At 42.7% G+C, this 22,247-nt stretch overlaps 1 protein-coding gene and 1 long non-coding RNA gene across 3 annotated transcripts; one reads left to right on the top strand and one right to left on the bottom strand.

Annotated features, from left to right (window-relative positions):
- Positions 1-5,051: 5,051 nt before the first annotated feature.
- On the bottom strand, positions 5,052-17,046 carry LOC116977775. Of its 2 annotated transcripts, none has more exons than XR_004413301.1 (2): positions 15,865-17,046; positions 5,052-6,066 (listed from the first exon to the last, which is right to left on the bottom strand). It is a non-coding gene; the product is annotated as an uncharacterized LOC116977775 (long non-coding RNA). The 2 variants fall into 2 exon arrangements; XR_004413300.1 differs by lacking the exon at positions 15,865-17,046 and adding an exon at positions 6,485-6,537.
- Positions 17,047-18,692: 1,646 nt separating this feature from the next.
- Positions 18,693-20,577, top strand: jun (Jun proto-oncogene, AP-1 transcription factor subunit). Its single transcript, XM_033028521.1, has one exon. The coding sequence runs from the start codon at positions 18,988-18,990 to the stop codon at positions 19,942-19,944; it is 957 nt and encodes a 318-aa protein (XP_032884412.1). The 5' UTR covers positions 18,693-18,987; the 3' UTR covers positions 19,945-20,577.
- Positions 20,578-22,247: the final 1,670 nt, after the last annotated feature.

Below are 22,247 nucleotides of genomic sequence, written 5' to 3'. Positions count from 1 at the left end.
AGTACTAGTATTGTTTTAAAATCAGGCATGATTACGTTATTATCTGAACTGCCTGCTATTAGTATGTACAGTACAAGAGTATTGAACAGGGAATGGAATACTTGTAAGGGGGCGAAACAATTGCAATTTGTGGTGTGTGGTACCAGGTGTTAAGACCTATTGGATAGCTCTTTCATAAGGTCAGCACAGAATGACAGTCTAATCGGCTTCATGATGTGTTGCAATATTTTAAGAGCTCAATCTTGTGCAAAGCAGACTTTGAACAATGTTGGCTTACCTTCCTTTATCTGCAGGGAGACAAAATTAGCATATAATGGTCAGAAAAATTCAAAAAAGGATGTTACTGACACATCTTCAAGTGAGTTCCTTACCATTCAATTAGATTAAGGCAGTGACGGCCAATATTTGTAGAAATGGCGCAGATGTGGACAGAATAAACACAAATTATATATAAATTACACAAATTGTACAAGCCAGAGAAAAGACAGTGCAAAACAAAATACAACTTGTCAACAAGTTTATATTAGTGTACATCGTGGTTCGCATTGTTCCATTGCCAATGTAGACCGAGGGTTGTTCAGTTCAGTGCACAAATCTGATGGTTGTAGGAAATTAGCTGATTGGGAACCTGGTGTTGTGGGATTCCCGGCTTCCTGCCTCAATGGTAGCAGCAAAAAAATGGCATAGCCCTGCCGGTGGTGATCCTTGAAGACAGATGCTGCCTTCTTGACTTCGTACCTCATGTGGATGCTTTGGAGAGTTAGGAGGGCTGTGCCCATGAGTGACTGAGCTGAGACCAACACTCTCCACAGCCTCTTGTTTGGATTGGAATTGCTTTACCGGGACACGATGCAACAAATCATATTTTCTACGGTGCATCTGGAGAGGTTTGAGTATTTTGTGACTTGCTGATTCTCTTTAATCTTTTAAGAATAGAGGTCATAACATGCCTTTGTCGCTATTAAATCTAGGTGCTGAGCAGAAGATGTTAATGCCCAGGAATTTGAAATTGCTAACTCTCCCCTGCTGAAGCACCAATGAAAACTGGCACATCGTCTCCCAACTTATCCTTTCTGAAGTCAACGATTAGTTCCTTGGTTTTGTTAAAGTTGATAGAGAGGTTGGTGTTGCAGCACCACTCAACCAGATGTTCAATCACTCTCTTATATACTTGCTCATCAACATCTGTGATTCAGTCAACCAGGGTGGTCATTGGCGAATTTGTAGATGGCTTTGGAACTATGCTTAGCCACACTATCATGGGTGTAAAGAGAGTAGGAGCAGGGAGCTATGCACATAACCTTGAGGTGCATCAATGTTGATGGTCAGTGAGGAGAAGATGGTTACTGATCTCCACTGATTGAGGTCTACCAATGAGGAAGTCAAGGATCCATTTGCAAAAGGAGGTACAGATATTCAGGTCTTGGAGCTTGGTCATGAATTTGGAAAATATGATTGTGTTGAAATCCAAGCTGCAGTCAATGAGCAGCAGCCTGACATATGTATTTCTGTATCCAAAATAGTCCAGAGCAGAGTGGATAGATAATACCTGCTGTTGACCTGTTGTGGCGATAGACAAATTGGAGCAGTACCAGGTCATTTCTGAGGTAGGAGGTGATTTGTTCAAAGCACTTCATTACAGTGGATGTAAGTACCCCTGGACAATAGATACTTAGTCAGGTCACCTTGCTCCTCTTGGGCACAGGTACAACAAATGCCCTTTTGAAGGAGAAAACCTCAGACTGCAGAGGCGAGAGGTTGAGAATGTCCATGAATACTCGGCCAGTTGATCCGTACAGGTCTTTAACACTCAGACTGGTATGCTATCTAGGCTGAACACATTGCACTGATTCACCCTTTTGAAGGATGCACCGATGGCCTTAGAGACTGAGGTTGAAACCGCAATCATCAGGAGCTTTGGGGGGCTCGTGTAGGTGTGCCATTGATCTCGCTTTCAAAGAGTGCATAAAAGGCATTGAGCTGGAAGTGATGGGTCATTGCCCCCTACGCTGCCCGGATATGCTGTGTAGGAGGTGATAGTGTAAAATCCCTATCAACCGTCTTTCTACGACTCCAGCTTGATCCAAAATTGTCTCACTGCACTCACAATAGCCTTCAGAAAGTCATACAAGCACGACTCTGTATCATCAGTCCTAAACGCCATTGAGCTAGCCCTAAGCAGATTACGAATCTCCTGATTCATATATGGCTTCTTGTTGGGGAACACTCAGATTGTTTTTGTAGGTACACATCATTCATGCATTTCTATACACAGTCGGTGATAACTGTGGCATATTCAGTCAGGTCTGCTGTATGAAATTGCCTGATTCTGTTGAATCTTAGAAGGATTTCTGTAAAAGTATCCAGTTTGTTATCTTTCCAGTATTGTACCATTTTAATCTATACATAACTAAAACTCTGATCTTGTGCTCTTCCGGTTTGCGTGGTTTTTCTATTTGTGCAAAAACAGTACGCAATAGCGCTACAATTTTTCACTACCTTACTCACCATTCTCCTGTGCTGCAAATGCAATAAGTTTTGTTACGATCGCTGGTATACTTAAAAAAGTTATTAAGGTTTAAAAGATTTTTAAACCGCGCATGCTCAGATTGGTCTCCTCTCCTGTCGGTCAGCGCCTGCAGACTGGTCTCTTCTCCTTTCAGTCACGCCACGGCCGGGACGGCAACGCCCATTCCTGCACCGCAGCCTACCATCTCCCCCACCGCTGGCGGCGGCGGCGGCGGGTTCAGTGGAGGCCCTGGTCCCGTCTCTCTCTCCCTCACTCGCCCCTCTCCCCCACCCACCCTTTGCGGCAATGGCTGTCCCATCTACTAGGTACCTTCAGCGGTGCTGCAGTTCTGCCACTGGCCGTGTGCGCGACTTTGGCGGCTTTGAGGGGGGGGGCGGGGTTAAAATGCGGTTTTATTCTGCCTGTACAAAATAAATTTTCTCGGGCTGCTAGCAAATGCTGAAGAATTGTTCCGACTGCCCTTCTGTGAATTTTGTTTTAAAACCGTGGGACAATTTCAGCGCTGTAGTAATATAAAAATCCACTTCTAATGCCGTCAACGCCGACAATGGGATGGATCTCACATACAGGACAGCTAAAGGTAAGCCGTTTATTTTACATATTAAGCTGCTTCTTAGGATTACCTTAATCCAAATTTTACGTTGCGAAAAGGTGATTTAGACCCCATACGAACCGGCAGTATTTTTCCTGACGATATGGGGTTTAAATTCACCGCAACCGCAACTTTCCAATCGATCGCGTTCCACAAAATCTCGCTCGCAAGATGATTTAAATGTCCATTAATTTACGGGAATTAAACACTAAATTCCTTCCATTTGGCCTATAAATTCATGACAATGAGATTTAAAAATCATGTTATATTGTGAATTCTTGTGTGAATGTTATTAGGATATTTAGGCTATTTAAAAATGTTAATCTTTTCTTAAGAAATGGATAGATGTTTAGATCTAGTAATTGAATTTTGTAATTAGCTACAATTAGGTAACTAACTAATTATATGCTTTAATTTCAGGTCATCCAAGTAAGATTGTTTCATATTTGTTTCAGAATGCTTCAATCTACAATAACTAAAAATGTATTTCAGTTCTCTTAATTTAAAAAAAAAGTTATGGGCATTTGACTTTTCTCGATCGCAGCTTTTGTGTTAAGTCAATGGAAAAGCAATAGGGAACAAGATGCTAATTTCCGAGTATGAAAATGGCCATAACTTTTTTAATACTGAAGATATGAAAGTGAATTAGGTGTCAAATTAAACTTATTTTTATGCTTAATCTGATGGGATAAATTGCAGACTTGATTTGTAAAATCTCAACATTTTGTAACATTGCTACATCTACCCGTCCCCCCAGGTGAATGGCTGCGACCTTCTGTCTCCTCCGCTGCCGCTGCAATAACACGCAGTCCTCTCGGAGTTCTTCTCCACCAGCTCTTCGAAAACTCGTGGTGCCCACCGTGACGAACACCGACTCCATCCCCCCCATGGCCTGGCCCGACGGCGGCAGTGAGCAGGCAGGCAGGCAGGCAGGGTGGGGACGGGCCAAGCGGCAGCAGCGGGCGGGTGGGCAGGGTGGGGACGGGCCGAGTGGCAGCAGCGGGTGGTCTGGCAGGACAGGCCAAGTGGTGGCTGAGCCGAAGTGGGCAGAGGGAGGGAGGAAGGGAGGAGGGAGGGAGAGTCGGGTTGCAGCGTGGGCGAGCAGTTTGAGCGGAATTTGAGTAAGTCACACACACAATGCAAACTGGTCCAATCGTCAAGTCAACGGGATCTAAACCACAGCTAACAATGAATGACATGTGGAGGAAGGAACTGCAGATGCTGCTTTTTATGGAGGGAGTGACTGAGGGTAGGGGAAAGAAGAGGGAGGTAGAGGTGAGGGAGGGATTGGGGAGGGAAGGATGAGGGAGCGGTTGGGGAGGGGAGGAGGGGAGGGGAAAGTTCCTGGGGAGATGGGGGAATAGTGGGAGTAGAGAGGGGAGTGGAGGAAGTGGGGTATAGTGGGAGGGGAGGGGGGAGTGGAGGAGGTAGGGATTGGGGAATAGAGGGAGGGGAGGGCAGTGGGGGAGGTCAGGAGGGATAGTGGGGGGGATGGGGAGGTGAGGAGTGGGGGTTAGAGGGATAGGAGAGGGTAGGGCGGGAAGAGGCGTTATTGAGGGAGGGAGGGAGGAAGGGAGTGACTGAGGTTAGGGGAAAGGAGAGGGCTGAAGAGGTGAGGTAGGGATTGGGAGAGGGGAGGAGGAGATGGGAAAGAGGGAGGGTGAAGAGGAGGGGGAGGGAGGGCTGGGGATGAGGGGAAATAAGCCGCGCCTGCGCAATTGCGGGCTGTGTGAGTGATGGAATATGCATTGGGGGAATGGGTGAGTGGTGGAATATTGCGTTGGGGAGCAGACACAACGGGTCTGCATTTAGTCTTGTACTATGATAAAGATGAAAAGTATAAATTAGTAGCCATAAAAGAAAATACCAGTTTTTTTTTAAGATTGTACTACCTTACATCAATCTGCTTTTCATTTACCACAAACAACATTCATTTATAAAGTACCTTTGATGCAACAAAACATCCCAGAGCACTTCACAGGAACAAATATAAACTGCCATTGGGCCAAGGAAGATAAGAGGCAGATGAGAACTGCTTTCAATTGAATGAAGAGGTATAGCAACACAGATTCATGGAAAGAATTAGAAAGTTTAATGCCTTAACAACTATTAACATGCATGTAGGGCAATTACATTCAAGGACCATCAACAGGTCAAGAGTTAGAGGAACACACATCTCAAAAAAGATAGAGGCGGTCGAAGAAATTAAGATTAGTGAAGAATTTGAAATAAGAATTAAAAAAGCAAATAGGTCTAAAAGGTATATCATCTTGGGCATGGATAAATTGTACTTTATAGTAGCAAATGCAGACATGCAATGCTTGCAAAAAATAATTACACTCTAAGAAATACATTCGTAATCAATCCACAGGAAAATTTCCCTATGACACTATCAGATGCAGATTTGCTATAGACACCCCCGTTCATTTTTAACTTACAAATGTCCATGTGTCAAGTGTTCTGGTGTTGATTTAATAAATTCAATAATTAGTCTCATACAGAGATTTCAAAATTCCCTCTCCATCAGTGAAATTATCCAGCATGGTTTTGAAAATGAAAACATTTTCTCACTTTCAGTATCCAGTGGAAGCATTTTTTAGATGAGATCACATTTTTATTTTAACTAGTTTAACACCTCCAGAAAAACAGCAAATACATATAAACACATTAATTTCAAAACCAATGTGCTTTAACACATTCCTAGGAAAAGCATGTTCCAGGATCAATTTGACATTTTCTAGTTTCCGTACAATTCATGTGTTAATAAGCACACTTAATATATTTTTTAAAAGCATAAAAGACCAAATCAAATAATGGACATTGATCCTTTAATCAGAGTAACTAGCTAGATATTTATGCAAATTTTAAAAAGGATGTGTAGTTGGGGAGGTGGGATAGTTCAATAAATTACCGAGGTGCCATGTTCTGAAGTTATCTAAAAAGGCTTGTGAGAAAGGAAAATTCACACGTAAAACACAGAAAAATGTAATGTTTGTGATAAAAGGATTTATCACACAATAAAATTAAAGCCAATGAAAAATCAAAAGCCAACATATGACATAATATAGGCAAAGAGCAGATAGGACAATGTACCAAGGCACATGGGAAATAGACTTTTGGAGAGAGGAGCTGAATGTTATTGAAAATGGAGGATAGGCAGTCAGCAAGCAACGTTTTGGAAATTGGGAGTTTGCACAGTGTTGAAGTGTTCAGCAGCAGATAAACCGAGGTTTAGTTTTAGTTTAATTTAGTTTAGAGATACAGTGTGGAAACAGGACGTTTGGCCCACCGAGTCCGTGCCAACCAGCGATCTGCACACACTAACACTAGGGACAATTTACAATTTTACCAAACCTACAAACCTGTATGTCTTTGGAGTGTGGAAGGAAACTGGAGCTCCCGGAGAAAACCCACACAGGTCACGTGCCGAACGTACAAACTCCGTACAGACGGCACCCGTAGTCAGGATCAAACCCAGGTCTCTGGCGCTCGAAGACAGCAACTCTACTACGCCACCGTGACTGTAGGGTGGAAATGATTAGGAGTTTGAGATTAGGAGGTAGAAGTAGAGAGGACTTTACAAAGAAAATATGACTGTAATTTCACTTGCGGTCATAGAGAAATCTTATTGTCACAATAAAATTGATATCAAATTAATGCAAATTTGAAATGGGCAATGCTTATTATTCACTTAATTAAGACCTATCATTTATGTATTCATCACAATGAAAATTATATGGCATATAACACACTCAATGAAAAAATAAAATCACATTCAATATGGTGAATCTGTGGAATTATTTGCCACAGAAGGCTGTGGAGGCCAAGTCAGTGGATATTTTTAAGGCAACGATGGGGTTAGGAGGGAGAGATGGATCAGCCATGATTGAATGGCGGAGTGAACTTGATGAGCCGGATGGCCTAATTCTACTCCTATTCCTGATGTTCTTATGAAATTTTACACCGTTATACATAATTTGACAAGAGCATGTAATGAACGGGTTTGGTATTGCAAGGATAAATTTTCCCGTTTTGCATCCATTTTGCCACATGAGCGGGGAAGTAGACCAATTTCATTGAATTAGAGACACTTGCAATTTTGTGGAATTTGCTATAAAAAAATACCTATTAAACCAGTCAGGATTAAGTAAAGCCACTGACAAAAACAACTTCTTCAGTAAAGATGTACACAATAGTTGTAATTTCTTAATCTAGTGAGCACTCTGATAGCTTTGTCCAAGAAGCCAACACCCAAGCAGGTAGCCAGCTAATATCTGCTTTGCAAGCCAGCCATTGGACAGGTAAGCTCTAAGGTCGATCCCTGGCAAAGGGATGGCGGGCTCCGCAATGTTAAAGTCCCGTAGGCTCCCTGCGGTGGAGCTCTCAAGATTCGGCCACCAGCAAAGGCCGCCAACTACTCGATGTTAGGCCGCAGTGCGGACGGAGATACGATACAGAAAAAAACTGCGTCTCCATCGAAGTAAGAGATTAGAGAGTTAACCCAACCCCCGCCACTCCCCACATAAAACAAGCTAAAGAACACTAAAAACATACATTTAACACATACTATTAAAACACCAAGGGACAAGTCTTTGGTTCACTTATCCTAACACATCCAAGCCATCCTCTCCACAGGTACTTTTCCCTGCAGGTAGCCAAAAGTGCTGGATAAACTGGGTGCAGCAGCATCTATGGAGCGAAGGAAATAGGCAACGTTTCGAGTCTGAAGAAGGGTTTCGGCCCGAAACGTTGCCCATTTCCTTCGCTCCATAGATGCTGCTGCACCCGCTGAGTTTCTCCAGCATTTTTGTCTACCTTCGATTTTCCAGCATCTGCAGTTCCTTCTTAAATACTTCTCCCTGCAAATGCAGGAGTTGTAACACCTGTCCCTACCTCCTCCCTCATCTCCATTCAGTGACCCCAGCAGTCCTTCCAGGTGCGACAGAGGTTTGCATGCACCTCCTCTAATCTTATCTACTGCATCTGGTTTTCCCTGTGTGGCCTCCTGTACAAGAGAGAGACCAAGTGTAGACTCGGCAACCGTATAACCCTTGTATAACCATCAACCAAGGCCTGCAGGTAGCAATGTTACAAAATTTTGAGATTTTAAAAATCAAGTCTGCAATTTATCCAATCAGATAAAGCATGAACAGAAGTTTAATTTGATACCTAATTCACTTTCATATCTTCAGTATTAAAAAAGTTATGGCCATTTTCATACTCGGGAATTAGCATTTTGTTCCCTATTGCTTTTCCATTGACTTAACACAAAAGCTGTGATCGAGGACAGTCAAAAGCCCATGTTTCTTAAAAATTAAGAGAACTGAATGAAATTTTCAGTTATTATAGATTGAAGCATTCTGAAACAAATATAAAAATCTTACGGATGACCTCAAATTAAAGCATATAATTAGTTAGTTACCTAATTGTAGCTAATTACAAAATTGACCGTTGTGACAGAAATAGTAATAAACACCCAGACTGAAAATTCAAAAATGTGATATTCTCAAGATCAGAACTTTAATATTATTGTGTTATATGCTGTAAGTCTGTAACGAATAAGTAAATAAATTACAATTTCTAGCAATAGACCAAGTCTTTATTGAGAAGATCAGCTACTAGCTGGTACATTGGCATATCATAATCAGTAGCATCATCATACTCCTCAGGTTGTAACCAATAAGCAACTCTGTACACCTTGTTTTTCCTCAACTTTTCAATTTGGCATTGTAAACTACAAGTTTTTGTTCTTCAAACCACGCATGACATGCCTTTCTGCCCAATACTTTTCCATTAAGAATGTCCTGTAGAGCATCACATTTGGAGTAGTCTAAATTTGGATAATCTCTGCGATGCTGTCTACATCAGTCTCTTTTGCTGGGCATTTGGATTGACAATTTTGCATTTCTTCATCGGAGACATCTGTTTAAAATGTAAGGGAAAAGAAACACTGAACAGCATTAACAGAAACAAGTTATTATTTGCAGTTTTAGAAAAAAAGGTAGAAATGATAAAGTTAAACGCTAAAACAAATAGTAAATACCCAACACAAAATTCATATTCATCAGTTTCATCTAATCAATTAAATTCATCTAAATTCAATTACTAGATCTAAACATCTATCCATTTCTTAAGGAAAGGATCATTTTTTTTAAATAGCCTGTATCCAAATAACAAACTAATCCCATTCACACAAGAATTCACAATATAACATGATTTTTAAATGTCGCTGTCATATGCCAGATAGAAGGAATTTAATGTTTAATTCCCATAAATTAATCTAGAAATATCCACTCTCAATATAATCAAAATTATTATTATTTGCACAATACATGTGGCTAAAACTGTTGTGTATATTTAGTATAAAAATATTGTCTATGGATAGACAATAACACAAAATATAGACGATTTAGATGCTCTTATGACATGATTGTCCAAAAAAAAGAGGATTTAAATCATCTTGCGAGTGGGTGTTTCTGGAATGCGATTGATTGGAACTTTGCCGTTGCCGTGAATTTTAACCCCATATCGGCAGGCAAGACATGGCCGAATCGTATGGGGCCCAAATAACATTTTCGCAATGTAAAATTAGACTAAAGCCACCCCAAGAAGCAAGATTATATGTGAAATACACGACTTGAAACATATAAGATTGTTAAGGGTTTGGACACGCTAGAGGCAGGAAATATGTTCCCGATGTTGGGGGAGTCCAGAACCAGAGGCCACAGTTTAAGAATAAGGAGAACGGAGACGAGGAGACACTTTTTCTCACAGAGTGGTGAGTCTGTGGAATTCTCTGTGGAGGCAAGTTCACTGGATGCTTTCAAGAGAGAGCTAGATAGGGCTCTTAAAAATAGCGGAGACAGGGGATATGGGGAGAAGGCAGGAACGGGGTACTGATTGGGGATGATCAGCCATGATCACATTGAAGGGCCGAATGGCCTACTCCTGCACCTATTGTCTATTATCTATTGATTTACCTTTTGTTTTGTCCTGATATTACGATCTGTCACGTTGAAGGCGTTGAGGGCGTTAGAAGTCGCCTTTTACTTTAACTATTAAATTGTCCAGTGATTTTTTTTTAAAACCAGGAACGGAGGTCCGATCGATTTTTCTTCATCGACTAGCAGCCCGAGGAATTCCCTCTCCGACAAGCGATACAAACCTATATTTTAATCCGCCCCCCCCCCCCCCTAAAGGAGCCAAAGTCACGCACACAGCCAGTGGCAGATCTGCAGCGCCGCTGAATGTAGGTTTTGTAACATCGCTACTGCAGGATCTCCCGGTTGCTAACCATTTTAACTCCACTTTCCATTGTCATATTGACCCTTCTATCATGGGCCTCCCCCTTTAGCAAAGTGACGTCACATGCAAACTGGAGGAACAGTACCTCATAGGTACACAAAATTGCTGGGGAAACTCAGCGGGTGCAGCAGCATCTATGGTGCGAATGAAATAGGCGACGTTTCGGGCCGAAATCCTTCTTCAGACTGATGGGGGGTGGGGGAAAGAAAGAAGGAAAAGGGGAGGAGGAGGAGCCCGAGGGCGGGCGGATGGGAGGGTGGGAGGAGACAGCTAGAGGGTTAAGGAAGGGGAGGAGACAGCAAGGGCTAGCCAAATTGGGAGAATTCTATGTTAATGCCATAAGGACGCAAGGTCCCCAGACGGAATATGAGGTGCTGTTCCTCCAATTTCCGCTGTTGCTCACTCTGGCAATGGAGGAGACCCAGGACAGAGAGGTCGGATTGGGAATGGGAGGGGGAGTTGAAGTGCTGAGCCACCGGGAGGTCAGGTAGGTTATTGCGGACTGAGCGGAGGTGTTCGGCGAAACGATCGCCCAACCTACGCTTGGTCTCACCGATGTAAATCAGCTGACATCTAGAGCAGCGGATGCAGTACCTCATATTCCATTTGGGTAGCTTATAACCCAATTTAAGGTAACTTCTACAAATACTCCCCTTTCCCCTCCTCTTTCTCCCCCCAAAATTACCCCCTTCCCTTTGTATCCACCACTCACTTTGCACACAAACACTCAGAGTAGAGAAGGACGTGCATTTATAAAGCAACATTATCAATTTTTGATGCCCCAACACCTAAGAGAAGTACATTTCAAAAATATTTGCTTTTGGACTGTAAAAATTATTGCAGCAAATCTGCATACAGCAAGCTGCGATAGACACTATTCAGATATGAATCGCATCGATTTTGATACCATTCAGATAATTAGTTTTGGTGACAGAGCATAGAACAGTACAGCCTGCTCTTCAATAACACCTATGGTTTATTTTATGTCCATCCAAAGCAGGAGGGTTCACAATGTAATTTCATCCGAAAGACAACATCGCATAACACTCCTTCAATATTACAATAGAATGTCAAAATATTGAGAATTATATCAGTTGTTTTATCACTTTAATTCTTCACCCCAGTCTAACCTTTGTTTATGGCCTCTTACACTATTCAGGTTGATTCAGGAAGAACAACCAGTCCTCCATCTGGCCAGGTTGCATCCCTCTGGACTCAACAGCAAATTCAAAAATTTCAAGTAGCCACTTGTATTAAATTGACCTAAACTAAACTAATGCAAGTCAAAAGCCTATACCATTAACTCCGTTTTTCTCTTCTGATCCTACCTGATCTATGAAATGTATCTTTTTTTAAATTTCAGATTTCCAACAAATGCTGTGTTCTTTATTCCAGTTTCTCCATTCACATCTCGTCCTGCCATTAACAAGCTTTCAATGCCACCTCTTGTCCTCACTTCTCTTGGTCCTCACTTCTCTCAAATTAGAAAAGAAGCACATTTTATCTTTTCCAGGAGCAGATCATTCTTCTAATAAACATGTTTCTCAACTGATGATGAATGACCTGCTGAGCAATGTTATCAAGCGCATTGTATTTGGTGCTCATGATGGGAGCTCCTATTTACAGGAGAAAGCAAACATATGTGTGACCACTTTGCAATGTAACGTTACTCAATCTCCGGGGCAATCTTGGGCTTCCAGTTGCCTGATACATTAATTCTCATTCCCAGTTCAATTACAATTTACCCGTGGATACCTGCACTGTTCCAAAGAAGTCTAATGTAAATCTGTCATCTTATGTTTGGACACGAGATAGCTGTGGGGACTTAATATCATATTTGCCACTTCAGGTGAATTGCTTTCCCCTCCAAGTTATCAATCTGCAATATTAATATAGTTTTGTTCTTTTCATTGAAACTGTCTGGTTTGCTGCGCATTTCTTCCACCACTAACTTGCATTTCACAACTTTTTCTTATCCACTTATTTTCTCTCTTCTCCCCGTCTCCTTGTTAATCCACAAAATTGATAAGCTTCATCATCAATTTAGCACATCAATTCTGGCACTTCTCTATCGAACACTGTGCAATTAAAAAATTTACCACTTTTCCCTCTTCCCCCCCCCCCTCCCCCCCCCCCCCATTTCGGACAATGGGTCTTCAATGTGAAACGTGAACTCTGTTTCTCTTTCCACAATATAACCAGCACCACTGTACATTTCCTAGAGTTCCTGTTTTTATTTCAGATTTCCATAATCTGCATTTTGATTACAAAGTATACTGGACAGAACAATCTGAAATTTAAGAGACAATACCTCACATTGTGAAAAATTAGATTTCTAAGGGAGAGAGAAATGCAAACTATGCAAATTCATTAACTGAAGCTCAGCTTGTTGAAGATTAGTGTGTAGGAAATAACTGCAGATGCTTGTTTAAATCGAAGTTCAACACAAAATGCTGGAGTAACTCAGCGGGACAGGCAGCATCTCCGGAGAGAAGGAATGGGCGACGTTTCAGGTCGAGAAACTTCTTCAGTTCTTCAGTGAGTTACTCCAGCATTTTGTGTCTACCTTTTGTTGAAGTTTAAACTATATTTACACTTTATGGATTTCAAAAGCAAGTTATTTGGAAATTTGAATAGCATGACTTTCTACATACCTATTTGATCCATAACGTAAATATCTAATCAGTGCCAGTATTTCATGTTTGTACATCCATAAATAAAGCCTATTGTGTTTTCTCTGCGGTCAGCCATCAAAAATTTGTCAAAGACAACATGTCAAAATTTTCAGTAAAGGCCAGGTTTACACTCAAGAAAAAATAATGTGTTTAGGTAAAGAAAGGGGACAAAGTGCTGCAGTAGCTCGGGCATCATGTGTCCGGCAGAATCTCTGGAGAACAAGCATAGATGATGTTTCGGGCGTGCGTGAGCAGCAAATTGTAAAGCCAGAGAAAGGAAGGGGGGGTGAGGAAATAGTTGTGTCCAAATGGGGCACAGACAGTGGCGGACTGGCCAGGGTGTCAGCTTGCCCGATAGCAAGTGGGCCCCTGATGAAGTGGGCCCCCTATATCAAGTGGGCCCCTGATGAAGTGGGCCCCCTTTGTCTCCTGGCAACCAATATTTTTAGACCCAGTCCGCCACTGGGCACAGGGGAGGTGAGGGAGAGAGAGTGGGGCATGGAGTGAATATTGAAGGGGGAGGAGGGGAGTTGTTAGAGGGTTACTTATAAACTAGAGAATTTATGTTCTATGTGACCAAAAACGTCACATATTCCTTTTCTCCAGAGATGCTGCCTGACCTGATGAGTTACTCCAACTTTCTGTGTCTATGATGTTCATACCATTAGGTTGTAAGCCACTCAAGCAGAATACAAGGTGCTGTTCCTCCAGTTTGCATGTGGCCTCACTCTGGCAATGGAGGAGGCCATGGAGATAAATGTCAGTATGGGAATGGGGAGTTAAAATGGTTAGCAACTGGGAGATTCAGTAGGCCTTGGCAGACTGGGCACATGTTTTTTGCGAAACGGTCACATTCGGTCTCGCTGATGTACAGGAGGCCACATCGGGAACACCGGATGCAGGAGATGAGGTTAGAGGAGGTGCATGTGAACCTCTGTCTCACCTTGAAACACTGCTGGGATCTTTGGGTGGAGGCGAGGGAGGAGGTTGAAGGATAATGTATAAAACCATGAGAGGAATAGTGTATAAAGTCATGAGAGAAATAGATCGGGTAGATGCACAGTGTCTCTTGCCCAGAGTAGGTGAATCAAGGACCAGAGGACATAGGTTTAAGGTGAAGAGGAAAAGATTTAATAGGAATCTGAGAGGCAACTTTTTCATACAAAGTGTGGTGGGTGCGTGGAACAAGCTGCCAGAGGAGGTAGTTGAGAGCTGGGACTATCCCAATATTTAAGAAGCAGTTAGACAAGTGCATGGAAAGGACAGGTTTGGAGGGACATGAACCGAACTCAGGCAGGTGGGACTAGTGTAGCTGGGACATGTTGGCTGGTGTGGGCAAGTAGAGCCTGTTTCCACACTGTATCAATCTATGACAGATATTGCATCTCCTTCCATTGCAGGGGAAAGTACCTGGGAATGAGTTTTTGGGTGTGAAGGGTTGAGTGAAGCATGGAATTGCAAAGAGATTAGTCTCCGCAGGAGGCGGAAAGGGAGATGGGAAGATGTGACTCGTGATGGAGGCGACGGGAATGTTGGAGGATATGTTGGAAGCGAAGCTAGTGGGGTGAAAGGTGAGAAGTCTATCCTTGTTCCATCTGAGGGGAGGGGGAGCAAGGGCAGAACTGTATAACACAGAGGAGAGGTGGGGAGGGATCCATATTTACTGAATCCACAAGGGGGAGGAAACCACAGTTACTGAAGAAAGAGGACATCTCTGATGTCCTAAAATAGAAAGCCTCATCATGGGAGCAGATGCGGTGGAGACGGATGAATTGAGAGTAGGGAATAGCATCATTGCAAGAGGCGGTGGGAGGAAGTGTAGTCCAGATAACACTAGGAATTGGTAAATTTGTAGGTGTGTTTTAGGTAAACTCATTAATTAAATATTTTTTAATTTACTGACCTTGGAAATCTTGTAAAATATCCTAGCACTTAAAAAATTCTTCCAAATAATAAAAGATCATTTACACCTCCACGTTTTAACTGCAGCACTATAACAATGATCTTCCACAAGCAGGAAATATTGCTTTGAAAATTAAAAATAAAACATTTGTAGGAGTGCAAGAAATATGTTTGAATGTTGTAATTTCAATTTCGACAAGCAATGGAACAAGGAGATATTACTAGCATGCCGGCATCTACATTTTGGCAATCCACATCTCAAAATGGTATCATTGTCGTTGTTTCAATGCAAAATACAGGTGTAAAAATTGAGATCTGACGTCCAGGACAGAGTGCAAACCCGAACCAGACCGACCAGTCCCGACCCAAAACGTCGCCCGTCCATGTTCTCCAGCAATGCTGCCTGATGCACTGAGTTAGTTCAACATTTTGTGGCTTTTTTTTTGCCAAAGTAGCAAATCTGATTTTATAAAAATATTGCATTGTCCCATTTTGACCCTCGTTCCATTAACCCACTTGATATCTATCAGTAATGCAATGAAGTATTGCGAAAGGCTGGAGCTTAAAAGCTCTTCCCTTGTTCGTTAACGTGTTCATGAGTGCAACACCCAGGCAAGATAGGTCGAGACACGGATGTAAATGTCTCCCTGCAGACTTTCATGCTCGGTGTTCGTGAGAACCATACTTTTGCTTTCAGTTTGAAACTCGCATATTATTACACATGGTTACATGCAGAATTATCACGAGTTTATCCGTATAACTATAGATATGCGGAGTTGGTTGCGCGCACACCATATGCGCATAAACACTCCAACCATTAAAAAAAAACTTACTATTCCTCAGAATAATGATCCATAAACCTTTACGAATACGGCATGTGAATTAGGATTTTTCACGGGATTAGATTAAAAGCACCTTTTACTGCATCGGATTTCAACTGCGAGCACAGACCCTCAGCCTGTTTTCGCATTCGGTCTGGATCCGATGGCTCAAGTTTCAGTTTGGGAAGGTTGTTTACCGGTGTGTGGCGGTAACCGAAAAAAAAAGTGCTCAGGTCCACCAGCAAGAAATCCCATAGTATGAAGATTACCAGCCGTAAATGCTCCCTCCCGTCAGAAATTCCTCACAGACCGCGTTAATCGCGGCTGCTGCTTCTGATGGGTTAATGCAATAACGATCCTGCCACATAAACATAAACTCAAGGGAAGAAATCCCCCGAGACATCCTTATCGACAGCCACATGCACTTTCCAAGAAAAAAATCAATGTTCGCGCAAATTAAAAGTGGGCATGCAAGCCCACTCTACAACGGGACACAACGAGCTTCAGTTTAAAAAAAAAGATATACACTAAATGCTGGAGTAACTCGACGGGATAGGCAGCATCTCTGGAGAGAAGGAATGAGTGACGTTTCGGATCGAGACCCTTCTTCAAACTTTTGCAAAAAGTCGTGCTCCCTTCTTTTCAGTATCTTAAAGGCGGGCGGGTTAGTGGCTTTTACAATTTGTACTCGACTCCAGATCAAACCTCCTATGCTAGCCGCAAATCAATGGCGACAGGGCGACACCACACGTCCCCGCTACTGAAAGTGTGAACAGAGACCCGGTCCCAGCTCACACGCACTCGGATCCATTTCACTGGCGCAGACGGTCAACTTTAGGTCAGCGACGCTTCCCTCCCCTGCCTCGGCCACTGGTGAACGCTCATCAGCGGTGCGCTCCCACTCGCTGCTCCAGCCGCCTGTCAACCGGAGTTGCGGTTGCCCCGTGAACTGCTCCCCCCAGGACGGACTGCTGAAGGCGGGAGGAGCTTCGACAGGAGTAGACGTGCCGGCAGGCCGGCACTCCGCATCCCCGCCTCGACTGCTGCCTGTCAGAATCGACTCCGATTGTCCAAGCCGATGCAAATATGCAAACACCTTAACGATTGTGAAGGGAAGGAACCGCAGGCGCTGGTTTAATCCGCAGCCACAAAAAGCTGGAGTAACTCAGCGGGTCAGGCAACATCTCTGGAGAAAAGGAAAAGGCGACATTTCGAGTCGAAACCCTTTTTCAGACTGGGTCTGACACCTATCGTTAAGGTTAACAACAGTATCGTTAACATCTCAACGATATGGTAACATCGCAGCCCGGCCTTCAGATAAAATCATAAACACTTTAATACTGATGAATCTGAAGAAGGATCTCGACCAGAAACGCCACCCATTCCTTCTCTTCAGAGTTGCTGCTTCTCCCGCTGAGTTACTCTAGTTTTTTGTGTCCGGTGTAAACCTGCACCTGCAGTTCCTTCTTATACGTCATTTTAATACCAGTTGGGATGAGCCCTTTCGTTCTGGGGGTACTCTGGGAGTATGTTTATGCTAATAATTAGAGTCTTTAAAGAGGAAAGCGGCTCTTCGACCTAACTTGCCCACACCATCCCTTCAAACCGGTCCTATGCATGTACCTGTCTAAATGTTTCTTAAACGTAACGATAGTCCCTGCCTCAACTACATCTTCCGGCAGCACATTCCATACACCCACCACTTTTTGCGTGGAAAAAGTTACCCCTCGCCATAAAATCCTTCCTCACCGTAAACCTGTGTCTAGGAAGGAGCTGCATATGCTGGTTAAGAATTATGCCGGTTAAACCCATGTCCTCTGGCTCTCTATATCCACCCGATCTATTCCTCTCATGATAAAGTACTGGGAGAAGGTTTGGAGGGATATGGATCAAACAAGTTATATCCCAAGTTATAGTAGAATTATGCCATTCGGCCCATCAAGTCTACTCCGCCATCCAATCATGGCTCATTTCTCCCTCCTAATCCCATTTTCCTGCCTTCTCCCCTTTACACCCTCTCTAATCATGAATTTGTCTATTTCTGCCTTTAAAAAATCCGCTGACTTGGCCTCCACAGTTCTCTGTGGCAACGAGTTCCACAGATTAACTACCCTCTGACTAAAGAAGTTCCTGCTCACTTCCTTTCTAAAAGTGTGCCCTTTAATTCTGATGGGGCAGGTGGGACTAGTGGTGATGGGGCAAGTTGGGCCGAAGGGCCTGTTTCCACGCAGTATCTATGATTCAACACGTTTTTTTTAAATCAATATATACTTTATTCAAGTAAATAAATATATACAATACAGGAACCGTGCAATAAAATTCATCCGACATTCAATACTGTAGATGCTGGTTTAACTCAGACACAAAATGCTGGAGTTCAGTAACTCAGTGGGATAGGCTGCATGTCTGGAGAGAGGGAATAGGTGACCCTTCCTTCTTCAGACAGATGTTTACTGTTTACCCGAATCACAGTTTTACCCCACACCCTTGCCACTCACGAGGCCCACTGGCGTGAGATACCTTTCCTCCACCACACGTTGCCCCCACGTCCAGCAGTGGAGTGACCCTAGACCGTGTCTAAGTTGCGGGGAGAAGAAGCTGAGAGAGTGCGTTCCCGCCATTTGGCGGCCGCCGCGCAGAAGGCGGGTAACCGGAGCTTCAAAATAACGACGTCATCCCAGGGTGCCCCGCGCCGCCGCATTACCTCAGCCCAGCGTGCACCGCGGCGGTCAGAATCTTCTGGGCTGTTGTTATAGAAACCGAACCCGACATGCAAATGTTCGAACGCCCCTGTGTCATGAGCGGCCAATGGGAGGCGGCCGAGGTGACATCATTGCTATTTCGGGTGTATTACCAGTTGCAGATAAGCCTGGGACCCACGCTGCAAGTGCTCAGAGTCGAGTGCGAAACAAGCTGAAGGAACTTGGTAGTTTGCACACTTTTATTTTTGATCTGGGAGTTTTCCTACTGAAAAAAACAGCTTATAATTCCAGGTTCTGAGGAGAAGACCAACGGACTTTTAAAAGTACATTTACTATTGAACTTTCGCGCTTGAGTAAAGGGTACGTGGAAGCAGATCTGAACTCTTTTTTAAAAAAAACTCTGCTACATTTTCTATTTTGAAATACTTTGCATCAAGAGTTTTTTTTCCATCGGTATTCTATGTCTACGAAGATGGAGCAACCATTCTACCACGACGATGCACTCAACGCAGCTTTTGCACAGCCTGAGAATTCCGGTTATGGATATAGTTCGAAAATGTTGAAACAAAATATGACTTTAAACCTGTCTGATCCAGCCAGCAACTTGAAACCGCATCTGAGGAACAAGAATAGTGAAGGTATCTTAACGTCTCCGGACGTGGGACTTCTCAAACTCGCATCACCTGAACTTGAACGCCTTATAATCCAGTCTAGCAACGGGTTGATCACAACCACCCCAACGCCGACACAGTTCCTGTGCCCCAGGAATGTTACGGACGAACAGGAAGGTTTCGCAGAAGGTTTTGTCAAAGCTCTGGAAGAACTTCATAAACAGAATATTCTGCCCACCGTGACATGTTCAACTCAGTCTGTGAATACGCCGATTGCGGTCTCTGCCTCTCTACCTAGTGCAAGCACTGTTTACAATTCAAATATGCACCAGGAGCCTCCTGTGTATGCTAATCTCAATAACTTTAATCCTACTACCATTACTTCTCAACCTAACTACAGTACGAATAATATGAACTATGCAACACCCCAGCACCATGCAATGAACACCCAAATGCCCATCCAGCATCCCAGACTTCAGGCACTGAAGGAGGAACCTCAGACTGTGCCTGAGATGCCTGGTGAGACCCCACCGTTGTCTCCTATTGACATGGAGTCTCAGGAGCGAATCAAGGCCGAGAGGAAGCGAATGAGAAACCGCATTGCCGCCTCAAAGTGCCGGAAGAGGAAACTGGAAAGAATCGCCCGGCTGGAAGATAAAGTTAAAAACTTAAAGGCGCAGAACTCTGAACTGGCATCCACGGCAAATGTGCTCCGGGAGCAGGTTGCCCAGCTGAAACAGAAAGTTATGAATCACGTAAACAGCGGTTGTCAACTCATGCTAACGCAGCAGCTGCAAACGTTCTGATTCAAGAAAGTAAAGGGAGAAACTGTTGGTGAAGAAATGCAAAGAGGACTGCATTAAATAAATCAAGCCAGAAGAAGTCCTGATTGCGCCCCGAGCGCGCGTGCACGGAGGAAAACGTGGAGGACTGCTTGATGTAAAAAAGAAATCCAGAATGACTGATAAGCTGTTTGCAGCAGAAGATAAATGAATATCGAGTCATTGTTTTACTTTGACCAAATCTTGCATGGACCGAAGCAGTTCGGAATCATCCAGTATTAGCGAATTTAAAAGTGCGATGGCATAGGTCGCTTCTGATGTAGTATAACGTGGGGAGGGCGTGGGAGGGCGTTAAGGGAGGTTAAAAGCTTTGAGGCCGTCTTGCCTTGGAAAATGTACAGACTATGTTTTGTTTTATGAAAGATCAGTTTCTGTCAACAAAACGTAACCGCTTCAAGCGATAGCCTTTGTAAGTTATTTTTTATGTTCCTCATTGGGATAGACCCCCCCCCAATATATTCATGTAAATAAGAGATTTGGAGGACTGTAAGTTTACCATTTGTAATAAAGTATATAATTTTTTATGTTCGTTTCTGAGAACTTCTGGGAAAAGTTCAGTTATATTTAAAATGTATGAATAAAATATTTGAAAATACATTTATTTTGTACTCTTTATTGGATATTGCGTTTGTGGTTATAATGCAGTGTTGAATCTGAGTGTTGAAATCACATAGTGGGAAGATATAAAGAACTGTTCTTCGTAGTCAGATTTTCTTCCACTGCACAAAAGTTTACACAGGAATAATGCACTTGGCTATATATAGCCTTGAATGAAAATGTATACTCGCAGAGCTTCAAAACTAACATTGGAGGGAAAAGGCCAGTGGCAAAAAATGTCACTGAGATCCTATTTTAAAATCCCAAACGCTTCTCCGTTGATTTAGATTAAGGCAACTTATTATTGTCCACTATTATCACTTATAACGTTGTTACCTAGAGGTGTGGGCAGGTCATGTCAGTTTGAGAGCAAGGCATCACAACTTGCATACGGGGTTTTCCCCCAAAAATAATATAGCCGAGTATGAATTTGTATTGTAAAACATGGCATTTGGGAATAAATATAATATAAATTCGATACAAAAATAAACGGATCCCAATAAGTTACTAGGCTGGAGGTTATCCACACACAAACCAGGATGCTGATCTTTGTTGCAGTTTTTGACCATTATAATCGAAACAGGTCAAATTAAGCTCTACTATTTGAAGTTGCAATTCAGAAAGGAAGGAGTAGCTACAATGTATGTTTAAAATCACATTATTGAACTCGAAATGATAACACCAAGCATACTCTGCCGTTCTAATCCTCCATGAAGGCTGAAAGTTCTGTGCTGTAACTAATCTGCTGGGGAATTGAAAACTGTATCAAGAGATATAATGGATTGATGCACTTCAATAATTGTTACAAACTTTGTAACTATAAGGTCTTATCCAAAGAAATGTTTAAATCATGAATCGTAACAATTTTGAGATGTTTAGCATTGTGTATTTGATATATAATAAATAGATAGGAAAAAAAGGCGCAATTTTAAATGGCAGATTTTCGTTTGAAAACTGCTTTAAACATGATTTATTAAGGCTGACAGATGCTTCTTTATAGTACATTCCTTATCTCTTTATGGACTGAGAGTGCCAATTTCATTCAAATTGTAAAATTACAATTTATTAACTGACTTCAAAAACGTCAGACAGGAGCTTCAGCAACAGCTACTTTCCCACAGGCATCAGGTTCCTGCACAAGCCAACACCCACCCCAGCTCGGAATAGCCTTTGCACAACTATGGCTTGTTTTGCACTAATGTCTTGTTTTGCAGTTTTTTAACTTATTTTCGTCTTGTATGTCTGTTTTTTTTGTAAAATTATATTGTGTGCGTTAATTTGAGTCTACTTGCCTGTGATTCAACTGCAAGCAAGTTTATCACTGCATCTGTACCTCACCGCACGTGCATATGGCAACAAAATAAACTTGGCATCAAATTATACAATATAATACGTTTTTTTTACTTCATACTAATTTGTAGCTGCTGCAGTCGTCATTTCGAGTTCCCTTAAAACGCAAAATAGCGTAACCATTTGGGGTCTCCTACAGATAGACACAAAAAGCTGGAGTAACACAGCGGAGAAGGAATGGGTGACGTTTCGGGTCGAGTATCTTCTACAGGATGGGTAACCCGGTTGCGAGTTTTTTAAACTTCCAAAAGTTGTACATACAGGAGCGTTTAGTCCGAAAGGAACAAACACACAAAATGCTGTGATATCTGAAGAAGGGT

Source organism: Amblyraja radiata, chromosome 10 (genome assembly GCF_010909765.2).
Source record: "Amblyraja radiata isolate CabotCenter1 chromosome 10, sAmbRad1.1.pri, whole genome shotgun sequence".
NCBI classification, from domain to species: Eukaryota; Metazoa; Chordata; class Chondrichthyes; order Rajiformes; family Rajidae; genus Amblyraja; species Amblyraja radiata.
Note: the sequence above shows the minus strand (reverse complement) of the source record. Positions and strands in the feature narration are given on the sequence as shown.

Coding starts and splice junctions, on each gene's coding strand:
- jun (XM_033028521.1), top strand. CDS start 18,988: ATGTCTACGAAGATGGAGCAACCATTCTACCACGACGATGCACTCAAC.